This window comes from Bubalus bubalis, chromosome 16 (genome assembly GCF_019923935.1).
Source record: "Bubalus bubalis isolate 160015118507 breed Murrah chromosome 16, NDDB_SH_1, whole genome shotgun sequence".
NCBI lineage: Eukaryota > Metazoa > Chordata > Mammalia > Artiodactyla > Bovidae > Bubalus > Bubalus bubalis.
In genome coordinates this window covers 28,174,744-28,187,824 of record NC_059172.1, presented here as the reverse complement: position 1 = coordinate 28,187,824, position 13,081 = coordinate 28,174,744, and the positions used below count along the sequence as shown (strand labels likewise).

Below are 13,081 nucleotides of genomic sequence, written 5' to 3'. Positions count from 1 at the left end.
CATCTTGTATATAGTACAATATTACAAGGAAACTGACATTGATAAAATCACTGACCTTATTCAGATTTCATTAGTTTTACAAGCACTTAAATGTGTATGTGCTCATTTTACCACATAGACAGATTCAGGTGACAACCACCAGAGTCAATATACAAAGCTGTAAAGATATGAGCAGAGAAGGCAATGGCACCCCACTCCAGTACTCTTGCCTGGAAAATCCCATGGATGGAGGAGCCTGGTGGGCTACAGTCCTTGGGGTTGCTAAGACTCAGACATGACTGAGCAACTTCACTTTCACTTTTCACTTTCATGCATTGGAGAAGGAAATGGCAACCCACTCCAGTGTTCTTGCCTTGAAAATCCCAGGGATGGGGGAGCCTGGTGGGCTGCCATTTACGGGGTCGCACAGAGTTGGACACGACTGAAGTGACTTAGCAGCAGCAAAGATATGAGAGCAATCTTTTATCATTTATAGCCACAGACACCATGTTCTTTCCCCCTGTTCATCCCAGGCAACCACTGATGTATTTTCAATCATTTAATTTTATGATTTTGAAAGTTATATAAGAAAGAAAGCATACAGAGTGCAAACTTTAGAAACTGGCTTTTTTCATGCAGCACAATTCCCACGAAACTCATCCAAATTGCTGCATGTATCAGTAAGTATAGGTGGCCTTTTGGCTACCTGCATAAATTTTCTAGAGAAATACATTCAAGTCCTTTGCCCATTTTTTTTTTTTGTTTTTGTTTTTTTATTGCTGAGCAGTATTCCACTGGGGCTTCCCTGGAAGCTCAGCCGGTAAAGAATCTGCCTACAAGACAGGATACCCCGGTTCAATTCCTGGGTCAGGAAGATCTGCTGGAGAAGGGATAGGCTACCCACTCCAATATTCTTGGGCTTCCTTGGTGGCTCAGTTGGTAAAGAACCCACCTGCAATGCGGGAGACCTGGGTTTGATCCCTGAGTTGGGAAGATCCCTAGGAGAAGGGAACGGCTACCCACTTCAATATTCTGGCCTGGAGAATCCCAGGGACTGCATAGTATTCCATGGTATGGATACAGCACATTTGACCATTTACCTCTTGAACTTCTTGAAGGGAAATGGAGTTGAACAGATGTTGCCCATAATAAATAAAACTGTTATGAACATTAATGTAAAGGTTTTTGTATTAACATCAAATTTTTCCTCCCTCTGGAATAAATTAGTAGTAGTGTAATTTCTGGGTTGTATGGCAAGTATGTATTAGGTATTTTAAGAAAGTGCTAAACTTATCAGAGCAGCTATACCATTCTACATTTCTTCCAGTAATGTGTGAGTGATTTATCTATCATCATTAGAAGATATCACTATTTGTTAAACTTAGCCATTCTGATCAGTGAGTAGTGATTTTAGTTTTAGTTTTCATCTTCTTAATATCTGCTAAAATTGAATATCTTTTCATGTGCCTATTAGCTATCTCTTAGGAAAAGTGACTGATTATTAATTTTGTCCATTTTCTAACTGGATTTGTTCAGAATATTTTTTGTGCTGTTGAGTTGGACAGTTTCCTATATATTCTAGATATATGTCTTTTGTGACATACATATTTTATAAATACTGTCTTCTCATCTGATACTTTTCTTTTTATTCTCCTCACGAGGCCTTTCACAGAATAGAAGTGTTTTACTTTGAGATCCCATTTATGAGTTTTTTCATTTCATGGACTGTGCTTTTGGTATAAAGTCTAAGAACACTTTGCCAGTCCTAAATCCCAAAGATCTCCCTCTCTTTGGTTTTCTAAATATTTTAGAATTCTACAGTTTGCATTTAAATCCTAATAAATTTTGAGTTTTTGTGCTTTTTTCTCCTCTAAACCACCAGGTTTAGGTTGAGAGTCACTTTTATTGTATCTAATGTCCAATTTCTCTAGTACTATTTATTTTTCTTCCATTGTTTAGTTTTTTTTTCACATATTCATTATGGTAAAATATATAAAACATAAAAGTTGCCATATTAAAACCATTTTTCGTGTTCAATTCAGTGGTACTACATGCATATACAATGTTATAGGAACCTCACCACTATCTGTTTCCAAAACTTTCTATTAGCACAAACAGAAACTCTGTAACCATTAAGTAACTCACTATTCCTCCCTTCCCCTAATACTGGTAGTTTTAATTTACTTTTCGTCTCTAGGAATTTGCCTATTCTAGATATTTCATACACACAGAATTATACTTTTTTATTTCTAGCTACTTTCACCTTAGCATATTGTTTTCAAGGTTCATCTGTATTATAACATCCCTGTTGTTGGAGACCTTATTAATTTTTATGGCTGAATAGTATTCCATCACACACACACACACACACACACACGCGCGTTTTATTTATTCATTCACTTGCTAATGGATCCTTGGGTTGTTTCCAACTTTTTGCTATTACGAAAAATGCTGCCATAAGCATTGGCATCTAAGTATCTATCTGAGTATCTGTTTCTACTTTTTCATTGTATATAAAAATATATATCCACACCTAGGAGTATAACTGCTAGTTCATATAGTAATTCCATGTTAAGGTTTTTAAGGAATTAGAAGCTGTTTTCCATAGTGACTATACCACTTTGCACTTCCACCAGCAATGTACATGGTTTACAACTTCTCCACTTCCATACTAACATTTGTTATTTTCTATGTTTTTAACTATAGTCATAATAGTGTGAAGTGATTTCTCATAATGGCTTTGGGGCTTCCCTGGTGGCTCAGTGGTTAAAGCGTCTGCCTGTAATGCAGGAGACCTGGGTTCAATCCCTGGGTAGGGAAGATCCCCTGGAGAAGGAAATGGCAACCCACACCAGAATTCTTGCCTGGAGAATCCCATGGAGGGAGGAGCCTGGTAGGCTACAGTCCATGGGCTCGCAAAGAGTCGGACACGACTGAACGATTTCACTTTCACTTTCAGTGACTACTGATGTTGAGTATCTTTCCATGTGCCTTTTGGCCAACTGCATAAATTTTCTAGAGAAATACATTCAAGTCCTTTGCCAATTTTTTTTTTTCTTTTTTGCTGTAGGCATCAGTATTTTATTCTTTGTTTAATCCAAATGCTTTAAAAATGGAAACTCAAAGAATACTTTCCACCTGAAACAATTAAACTAGATACTGATCTTGGGGGCCCCAATGTTGACAATTTGATCTCTGGTTCCTCTGCCTCTCTGAAACCCAGCTTGTAGATCTGGAAGTTCTCAATTCATGGACTGCTGAAACCTTGCTAGCATGTGAAATGAGTGCAACTGTGCGGTAGTTTGAATATTCTTTGGCATTGCTCTTAATGTTTAACACATTATAGCAGTGAAGATGGTAATCCATTTTCTTCTATACCTATTGAAGCCAAAATAGTAAAGCCAATTTTGTGGCAATAGTGTCATAGGATAAAATAGAATATCACCATCCAAAACATTTTAAAAAAATTTAAAAAATACAAATCCTTATCAGATGCATGATTTGCAAATATTTTCTCTAATTGTGTAATCTGTCTTTTGTTTTTATTGGTAATGCCCTTTGATGAGCAAAAGGTTTTAATTTGGAGGAAGTCCAATTCACCTATTTTTTCCTTTTGTTGCTCATGCTTTTAGTGGCATATAGAAAGACTCACCACCAAATCCAGAGTCATGATTTACCCTTGTGTTTTCTTCTAAGAATTCTATGCTTTTACCTCTCATATTTATGTCACTGATCCATTTTGAGTTAATTTTTATATATTTGGTGTGAGGCAGTGGTCAGTGAATTGCCTTGCATTTTTGTCAAAATCAGATGGCATCAAGAAAATGAAAGAGAACTTACAATGGAAGGAAATTTTTGTAAATCACATTTGTAATACAAGAGATGTTCTCTTTAAATCATGAATTATCTAGATGTGGATTTGTTTAGTTTCCAAGTGTTTGGAGATTTTCTTGTTAACTTTGTGATTCATTTCTAGTGTGATTCTGTTGTGGTCAGAGAACTCATTCTGTATGTTTTCAGTACTTTAAAATTTTTTTTTTTTGGCCCAGGATATGGTCTATATGTTTTGTTGATACTGGAAAACAATATATCTTCTGCTGTTCTTGTGTTGAATGTTCTATCAGTGTTACTTAGATCCTGTAGGCTGATGGCATAGCCCAGCATCATTTTGTTGTTCTGCATATTTAATAGTTTTCTGTTTAGTCTTACATCAATTACTAAGAGAAGGGTGTCATCGTTCTCAACTATACTTATAGGTTTGTCTATTTCTTCTTTTAGTTTTGTCAGTTTTTGCTTCATGTGTATTGCAGCGCTATTCTTGGGTTCACACATGTTCAAAATTGTTATGTCCTCTTGATGAATTTACTTTAATCATTATGTAATGTTCCCTGCTTATTGTGGTTTGCTCTGCTCTGAAGTTTACTTTGTCAAATATTAATATAACTACTCCATCTTTTATTTGTATATTTTTCCATCCTTCGAGTTTAACCTATTTGCTGTTGTTCAGTTGCTAAGTTGTGTCTGACTGTTTGCAACCCCATGGACTGCAGCATGCCAAGTTTCCCTGTCCTTCACTATCTCCCCGAGTTTGCTCAAACTCATGGGAGTTGTTGACGTCATCCAACCATCTTGTCCTCTGTCATCCCCTTCTCCTCATGCCCTCAATCTTTCCCAGCATTAGGTCTTTTCCAATGAGTCGGCTGTTTGCATCAGGTGGTCAGGTGCTATTGGAGCTTCAGCTTCAGCTTCAGCATCAGTCCTTCCAATGAACATTCAGGACTGACTTCCTTTAGGATTGACTGGTTTGATCTCCCTGCTATCCAAGGGACTCTCAAGAGTCTTCTCCAGCACCACAGTTCAAAAGCATCAGTTCTTTGGCACTCAGCCTTCTTTATGGTCCAACTCTCACATCCATACATGACTACTGGAAAAACTATAGCTTTGACCATACAGACCTTTGTTAGCAAAGTGATGTCTCCGCTTTTTAAGATGCTGACTTGTTTTATGATACTTTTTCTTCCAAGGAGCAAGCAATTTTAATTTTGTGGCTGCAATTACCATCTGCAGTGATTTAGGAGCCCATGAAAATAAAATCTGTCACTGTTTCCACTTTTTCCCCATCTATTTGCCATGAAATGATGGGAACAGATGCCAGGATTTTAGTTTTTTGGATGTTGAGTTTTAAGCCAGGTTTTGGGAAAAGCCTGTCTGTATCATTATATTTGAGGTGAATTTATTGTACACAGCTTATAGTTTATGTACTATATGTATTTAATGCATTATGTTTTAATATATATATAGTCTACCAGTATATGTCTTTTAATTTGTATATTTAGAGTACTTATATTTATTATATTTGTTGGTATGTTATGATTTAAGTCTGCCACTTTGATAGTAGTTTGATGTTTGGTTGCTGCAACTTTGTTCCCATTTTCTCATTTTGGCTTTCTATTGGTTATTTGAACATTTTTCATAGATAGTATTTTTTTTTTTTTTTACTACAGTTGACCCTGGAACAATGGGGTGTTATGGGCACAGTCAAAATTCATACATAACTTTTAACTCCCAATATCTTAACTACTGCTAAGTCACTTCAGTCGTGTCCGACTCTGTGCGACCCCATAGATGGCAGCACACCAGGCTCCCCCATCCCTGGGATTCTCCAGGCAAGAATACTGCAGTGGGTTGCCATTTCCTCTCCAATGCATGAAAGTGAAAAGTGAAAGTGAAGTCGCTCAGTCATGTCTGACTCTTAGCGACCCCATGGACTGCAGCCTACTAGGCTCCTCCATCCATGGGATTTTCCAGGCAAGAGTACTGGAGTGGGGTGCCATTGCCTTCTCCTCTTAACTACTAATAGTCTTCTATTGACTGGAAGCCTTACAAGTAACACAAACAGCTGATCAAAACAGATTTTGTATGCCATATGGATTATGTTATTATTTAATAAGTACGGAGTTTCAGTTTGAGAAGATGAAGAAGTTCTAGACATGGATGGTCATGATAGTAGTAAAAAGATGAATATACTGAATGCCATTAAACTGTACACTGAAGAGTAGACTGGGCTTCCCCAGTGGCTCAGCAGTATAGAATCTGCCTGCAATGCAAGAGATGCAGGTTTGATCCCTGGGTCAGGAGGATACCCTAGAGAAGGAAATGGCAACCAACTCCAGTACTTGCCTGGGAAATTCCACGGACAGAGGTACTTGGTGGTCTATAGTCCATGGGGCCACAAAAGATTCAGACACCACATAGTAACTAAACAACAACAAAAAGAGTAGATATATGTATAACAGATTCACTTTTCTGTACAAGTGAAATTAACACAATATTGTAAATCAACTATATGCTAATAAAATTTTCTTTAAAAATGGTTAAAATGAAAAGTTTTATGTTAAATATATTTAGCACAAAAAAGTCACTTTCTCTAGAAAACTTCTCTCAGTACTTTACTCTTAAGTAGGCAGAGAAAGGAGATGGGTACCACTTCTTATACCAGGGCAGAAATCGTTACAGGGGTTTGCTTATACCCTGCAGGGCCACAGCCTCAAGCTGTGAGAGGGAGGGGAGTGGCTTTTGTGTGGTGTTCCCCTGAGTAGGACTGGTATGGTCAAAACATTTATAGCCTTCTGGGCAATCCTACTGCAAATTCTCTGGCTAGAAAAAGCAGATTTTTTCCCCTCTGCAGCTGTAGGTGTTTCTGTGCAGGTCTCTTCAGAGTTCATGTCAGGGTATATGAGGAAAAAACCAAAACAACCAACAGGAAACTTGCTCCCTACTAGGAAGTTCCTTCAATATTATGAACCCAGCCAGTCCACCTGCAAATCTCTACCTTTCAGAGTCTTCTGTCAGATGGTTTGTGAATTTTGTCCAGTTTTAAACTTTTTTTTTTCTTTTACGTATTTCTAATTCTTGGAAAGAACAGGGTGGAATGTGCTGAAGTTTTAGTAGCTGCTCTTTGTGCATTTCTACAGTCTTGTGTTCTTCTTTTGGAAGTTAACAACATTTTCAATTCAGTTCAGTTCAGTCGCTCAGTCGTGTCCAACTCTTTGCGATCCCATGAACCACAGCATGCCAGGCCTCCCTGTCCATCACCAACTCCTGGAGTTCACTCAAACTCATGTCCATCGAGTTGGTGATGCCACCCAGCTATCTCATCCTCTGTCGTCACCTTCTCCTCCTGCCCTCAATCCTTCCCAGCATCAGGGTCTTTTCAAATGAGTCAGCTCTTCTCATCAGGTGGCCAAAGTATTGGAGTTTCAGCTTCAACATCAGACCTTCCAATGAACACCCAGGACTGATCTCCTTTAGGATGGACTGGTTGGATCTCCTTGCAGTCCAAGGGACTCTCAAGAGTCTTCAACACCACAGTTCAAAAGCATCAGTTCTTCGGTGCTCAGCTTTCTTTATAGTCCAACTCTCACATCCATACTTGACTACTGGAAAAACCATAGCCTTGACTAGATGGACCTTTGTTGACATAGTAATGTCTCTGCTTTTTAACATGCTGTCTAGGTTGGCCATAACTTTCCTTCCAAGGAGTAAGCATCTTTTAATTTCATGGCTACAATCACCATCTGCAGTGATTTTGGAGCCCCCAAAATAAAGTCTCTCACTGTTTCCACTGTTTCCCCATTTTACTACTTAGTAATTCTCGATATTACATTTTCCTGTTCTAGTTACTGCTGTGGTATTCCTGTTCTGGCTAGACTATGGCTGATAAGCAATATTTATTAGTGATGAAGTCTAGATTATGACCATCAATGTAGATGGTGGAGGTATGTGGAGGAGGTGGTAATGGGAAATGAAGACATCAAGACACAGAGAAACTGAAGGGTTGGAAGGGTCATCTACACCGAAGTTGAAGTCACAAGTAAGATAAGAGAGAAAGACAATGTGCCAGGAGCTCATTGGCTCAGCATCATGACCACATTAAGCCATGACCTCTAGGCACTTGCACAATGAACCCAGAAGCTCTGAAAGAACATCCAGTTTCAATTCTGCTTAAAATATCCTGCATGAAACAGCTGAGTAACACCACTGTTAGATAATGTCAAGAACCCTAGTCTGGGATCAGAAAATCTAGTTCTAATCCTGGCTTTATCATGTACTGATCCACAAACTTGCTATTTCTCATGGGATACCTTTGGCTAAGCTATTGCCTCTACCCAGATTACCCATCTCTGCTTGGGAAAATACTATTTTTCCTTCAAGGTGTAACACAAACACAGTTCTGAGCACAAAGATCATTTTCCACAGAGTAGGAGGGGGACTCAGCCTCCTCCACTGAGGTTCCACTGTATTTGCCTTACTCTTTTCTGGATGGTCCTCACCACACATGGTCCTGTACTGTGTTTATTTGTAAACATGCCCTATCTCCTTCACTGGCTGGGAACAGCTCTTAGGCAGGACTATATTTCACTCATTTGCCTCTCCCCAGCACTCAAAAGAAGGATATACTAGGAATATAGTAGGTACCCAGGGGATGTTAATTAAATAGATTGCTAAGGTAGGGCATGGGAATGAGTTATAAGCATGTTTGTAGTGGGTACAAATTTGAGCTATGTGTGGAGACTCTACAGAGTGATCTATGAGCCTGTGATGAGAATGTAGGGGTTGCAGATATGTGGCTTGTAAAGGAGAAGTGGTTCATGTATGTGTGTCATGTGCAGATCTCCCATGTGAACATGGGAGAAACTCCCAGGGGCTTGCCCTCTCTACAGCCTGGGCCAGGCTGGAGTCATCCATGGCACTGGTCTCTTCTCCTCCCACCCTGGACCCTTCTTTCCTACCTTATTTGCACATCACTCTCCAGTCCATGGGCCCCTTGTTCAACAGCTTTCTCAAAGGACATTATGGTATTCTCAGGTCCCAGCTGTGTAAGAAAAGGACATCAGGCCTTTAATCTCACAGTCTTTACTGCCAACATCCCTTGTAGGGTAGGGAGGGGACCCAGTAATGAAAAGACTTTAGGAAGCAGAGTTTGACTCCCTTGGCTCTTTTTTCAAAGAATCTGCCTATATTCTACTCTACTGAACCTGATTTGGGGACTTGGTTCATCTGAGGCAATGTCACTGGGTACAATAAAGAAAAAAAAGACTGAGAATTAGGTGACCTGGGTTCAGGTCCAACCTTTACATTTGACTCCTTATTCCTGTCATCTCAAGCCAAACTCTTTACTTCTCCAGGGGCTCCTGGATCTGATGTGCCATTGTCTCACCTACACCCATGCACATCTGTACTCACCCACATCCATCATGCTCAGACCTACCATGGGTGCACCTCTATGACCAAAGAAGTCCGGCTTGGGTGCTAATTTATCCTTCTCCTGAACACAGGGAGAATAAGTCCCAAATGGCACCACATAGAGACATAAAAGGATAAGGAGGAAGGGCAATCCAACAACCACTTGCAGAACTGAAAAAGTTGGAAGGAGAAAGTGACAAAAAAGAAAAGAGGAGTGCAGAACCATCCCAAGCACATAACTATCCCCAAAACAACAGTCAGTAAATGCCTAGTGCATGGGTTCATTGAATCTGTGGACTCATTGATTTACTCTCAGTTTCTGTCATATCCCCATATTCTTTCAGTGAGTTGAAAGTAAAGAACGAGTCAAATAAAAAGTGTTGTTAAGTCAAAATTATTGCAAATGCAAATTTACAAGGGAATGAGTTGTACAGGAGGTAGAAGGAGAGGGAATGTTAAGGAATAACTTCTCAGAAGGAGGAGTAGCTTGGTTGGTTCTGAGAAAGTCCTCAAGCCCTTAAGGATCAGCCTAAAATGCCCCTGTACTGAAGGCAGTGAGGGATAGTAGAAGGGATACTAGTTTAAAGAAATCCAAGTTCAAAGCAAGACTACTATTTTCTAATTTTGTGCCTTAGACATGTTGTTTAACCTCTTCGGATCTTCACTTTTCTCATTCCGAAAAATGGAACTATTTTGCTACTAATATCTCATGTAATTAATATGACAGGGTTGATTCATCACAGTTCTCAGTAAATAGTAGACACTTCTCTCTTTCTCCTCATTCATCTCTTAAATACACACACAGACACTGACACAGACACAGACACACACACACACACACACACACACACACACAGCCTGACCATAATACCTGTTATTACTGGCCACTCCCCAACACATACTATTTTAGACCTTGGAGGATTTTACCCATTTGTACATTTAAAAATTACCACCTATGTTGCTTTCAAATCTAGATCTGCCAGCTCTAACCTCTCAACTTTGTGAGCATAGTACACCACTTGTTTCTTCTTCTTTCACTAGTATTCTGGTATCTTCTCATTCTAGCTAAAATTCAGGAAATGAAAAACAAAAGAGTCATTATTGTCCCCTGTAAGTTCTTGCCCCCAGAAACATTTCCTAAAATCCACTGGTCACATACACATACACACGTGTACACTCAATGACAACACTACGAATCGAGTTTTTCTCTTTCCTGCATCCTTGCACAAGTCAGGAAGCAGGCACCCCCTGTTTAACCAGCAGTAAAAAAAGGACATAGAAGAAGGTCCTCCTGGTCTCTCAGTTAGGGTGCTGAGAGAGAATTCCATTCTCAAAATAGTTTCATATACAGCTCTTGACTCTTGTTTGTTTCCATGATATTTCACTGGGGACTATTTTGAAGTACTAAGATGTGTTCAGGGGATATCTGCACTTGGTTCTAGAGTTGAAAATAGTAATATTTGAATATAAACTAAAAGAACTCTGACTTGTACCATCACTGGTCAAATAAAACTAAAATTCCCTCTACCCTCCCCACAACTACTTCAATCTATTCCCAGTCAATGTGTAACAACAGAGAGAAAATTCTTATTTTTCTAGAAGGAGAATCCCTTTTTAGAAGAGGGCCTGTATGATCAGAGAAATGTTATGACAGGCCATGTAGTAGGAGAAGCATGTCTGAGTAACAAGCTAAATGAATTTCAAAAAGCTACAGCACTGGCTGTCTACCAACCTCGTTTGGCTGAGTAAAGTACACTAGCTAAAGTCAGAGCTGGAAGAATCAGGGAAAGTTCCACCCTTAGGACATACCTTCTCCTTCCAAATGGATCAAGTAGAAGGCCACAGGCCAGGAAAGCAAAACCATCGCAGATATGCTGCTCAGGTGTATGTAGGGAGCAAAAACCTGAGAGAAAGCCAAAAGTCAGGCTGAACACATCTGGACAGACAGGGCTACAACTAAGGATGGTGCTTACCTGCAGTGACAGCCCAACGGTGAGCCATCTCTCTCTCCAAAAAGTTAATAAAATCCACATCAAAAATGAGCAAAGCAGAATCACTATCAGAACCATGATCTAGGGAAATAAAAAGAATATCTTGACTTCTTTGGGGCTTCCCTGATAGCTCAGTTGTTAAATAATCTGCCTGCAATGAAGGAGACCCCGGTTCGATTCCTGGGTTGGGAAGATCTGCTGGAGAAGGGATAGGCTATCCATTTTTCTTGGGCTTCCCTTGTGGCTCAGCTGGTAATGATCCCTGGGTTTGGAAGATCCTCTGGAGAAGGGAAAAGGCTACCCATTCCAGTATTCAGGCCTGGAGAATTCCATGGACTGTATAGTCCATGGGGTCACAAAGAGTTGGACACAACTGAGCAACTTTCACTTTGACTTCTAGACACTAAGCTCGGATCAGAACTGTCTTTGGGAAATGTGCATGAGTGTGTGATAAGTCACTTGTATCCCATACTGGAGTGGATTGCCATGCATGTACTCACAGTTTCAGAGACCTTATTTCCTCATCTTTTTTAATCTAACCATTCTTTAATAGTCCATGGATCAAATAATCTACCTTCTTTGCTGTGAAGTCTTTTTTGTGCACCATGGTTAGAAAAAAAAAAACAAAAAAACCTACACAGCTATGTGGTCTGATTCCTTTACTGATTTATTATCTCCATGTCAGCTTGGCCCTCAACATTGCTTAGCATGTCTCATTCAGTTTCAACAGTAGCCATTACAAATATTCACTTTTTAAAAATACGACTCAATACAATCTCAGGTAAACAATATTTTGTTCAATGTATTCTTTCCCCAAATAGACTATAAGCGTCATGAAATCAGGGATAATGTTCATGATTATATATTTATTGTCTTTTGAATGTCTGACATATAATAAACTTTCTATAAATATTTGGTGAACAGATGAAAAAAACCTGCTGGCCAGAAAACTATATTTAGTCATAGGAAATGAACATTGAGACCAAGAATACATAACTTTAACTGCTTCCCTTCAAATAGATAGTTTTCTATATGTATGTAGTCCTCTAGATAGTGCTTGGCTTCCACTCCTCCATAATTCTTTATCTATGAAAGTAACTGAATCTGTAATTAAACCTTATAAAAGAAACTCCAGGCCTTGCTGCCCACAGGGTTAATTTTTCAAATATTTAAGGAAGAAATATTTCAACTTTAAAAAACTCTTCCAAAGAATAAAGAGGGAATTTTCTCTAACTTGTTTCTTGAAGCCAAAAAAAAAAAAAAAAAAAAAAAACACTGATATTCACACTCAACAAGGACATTATAGGAAACAAAAATGACAGTCCAAACTCTTCTATACATGGATCGATGCAGATATTAAAATCTTAAATAACTTATTAGCAAACCAAATGCATCACAATACAAACTTTAATAGACAAATGAGACTCACCTGAATCGCATGTAATTCTGTGATTTTATTCAACACCAAGCTTTACTAATGATTTAAGGCAATTATAAGGTACAGATAAAACAGTTTCCCTTGGAGATCTGTCAAAAGTAGCTATTCATAAAAAGGTCTTTCCTATAATATGATATATTCTGGTCTGGGACTCAAACTGTGAGGTGTGTTTTGAGTAAAGTATGTGGAAACATTTCTTCACAGAAGGAATCTTTTGGTTTATGGCGCATCATTTTTTAAAAAAATATATTTTGTTAACTATACAACTTCAGCCAGCCATGCCTCCCACCTTACAAATCTATAAATTCCAGGTAAGTTTATTTATTGTAAGCAACCTAGATATACCAATTTAGATCCTCCTAGAAATTTCCATAGATAAGGACTCTCCATTATCTTTTGGCTAATAAATATTTTTAGTATGTTTATT

At 38.8% G+C, this 13,081-nt stretch overlaps 1 protein-coding gene and 1 non-coding gene across 2 annotated transcripts in view; one reads left to right on the top strand and one right to left on the bottom strand.

Annotated features, from left to right (window-relative positions):
• The window catches only part of GDPD4 (glycerophosphodiester phosphodiesterase domain containing 4), a 105,387-nt gene that overhangs the window by 75,601 nt on the left and 16,705 nt on the right, over positions 1-13,081 (bottom strand). Inside the window, exons 5-9 of the mRNA XM_044929331.2 lie at positions 11,199-11,297; positions 11,035-11,128; positions 10,216-10,290; positions 9,251-9,396; positions 8,772-8,854 (exon numbers count right to left, since the gene is read on the bottom strand). Of these exons, the coding sequence (XP_044785266.1) occupies positions 8,772-8,854; positions 9,251-9,396; positions 10,216-10,290; positions 11,035-11,128; positions 11,199-11,297 (497 nt within the window). The remainder of the gene's footprint in view (positions 1-8,771; positions 8,855-9,250; positions 9,397-10,215; positions 10,291-11,034; positions 11,129-11,198; positions 11,298-13,081) is intronic.
• On the top strand, positions 2,728-2,799 carry TRNAC-GCA. The gene has a single exon. It is a non-coding gene; the product is annotated as a tRNA-Tyr (tRNA).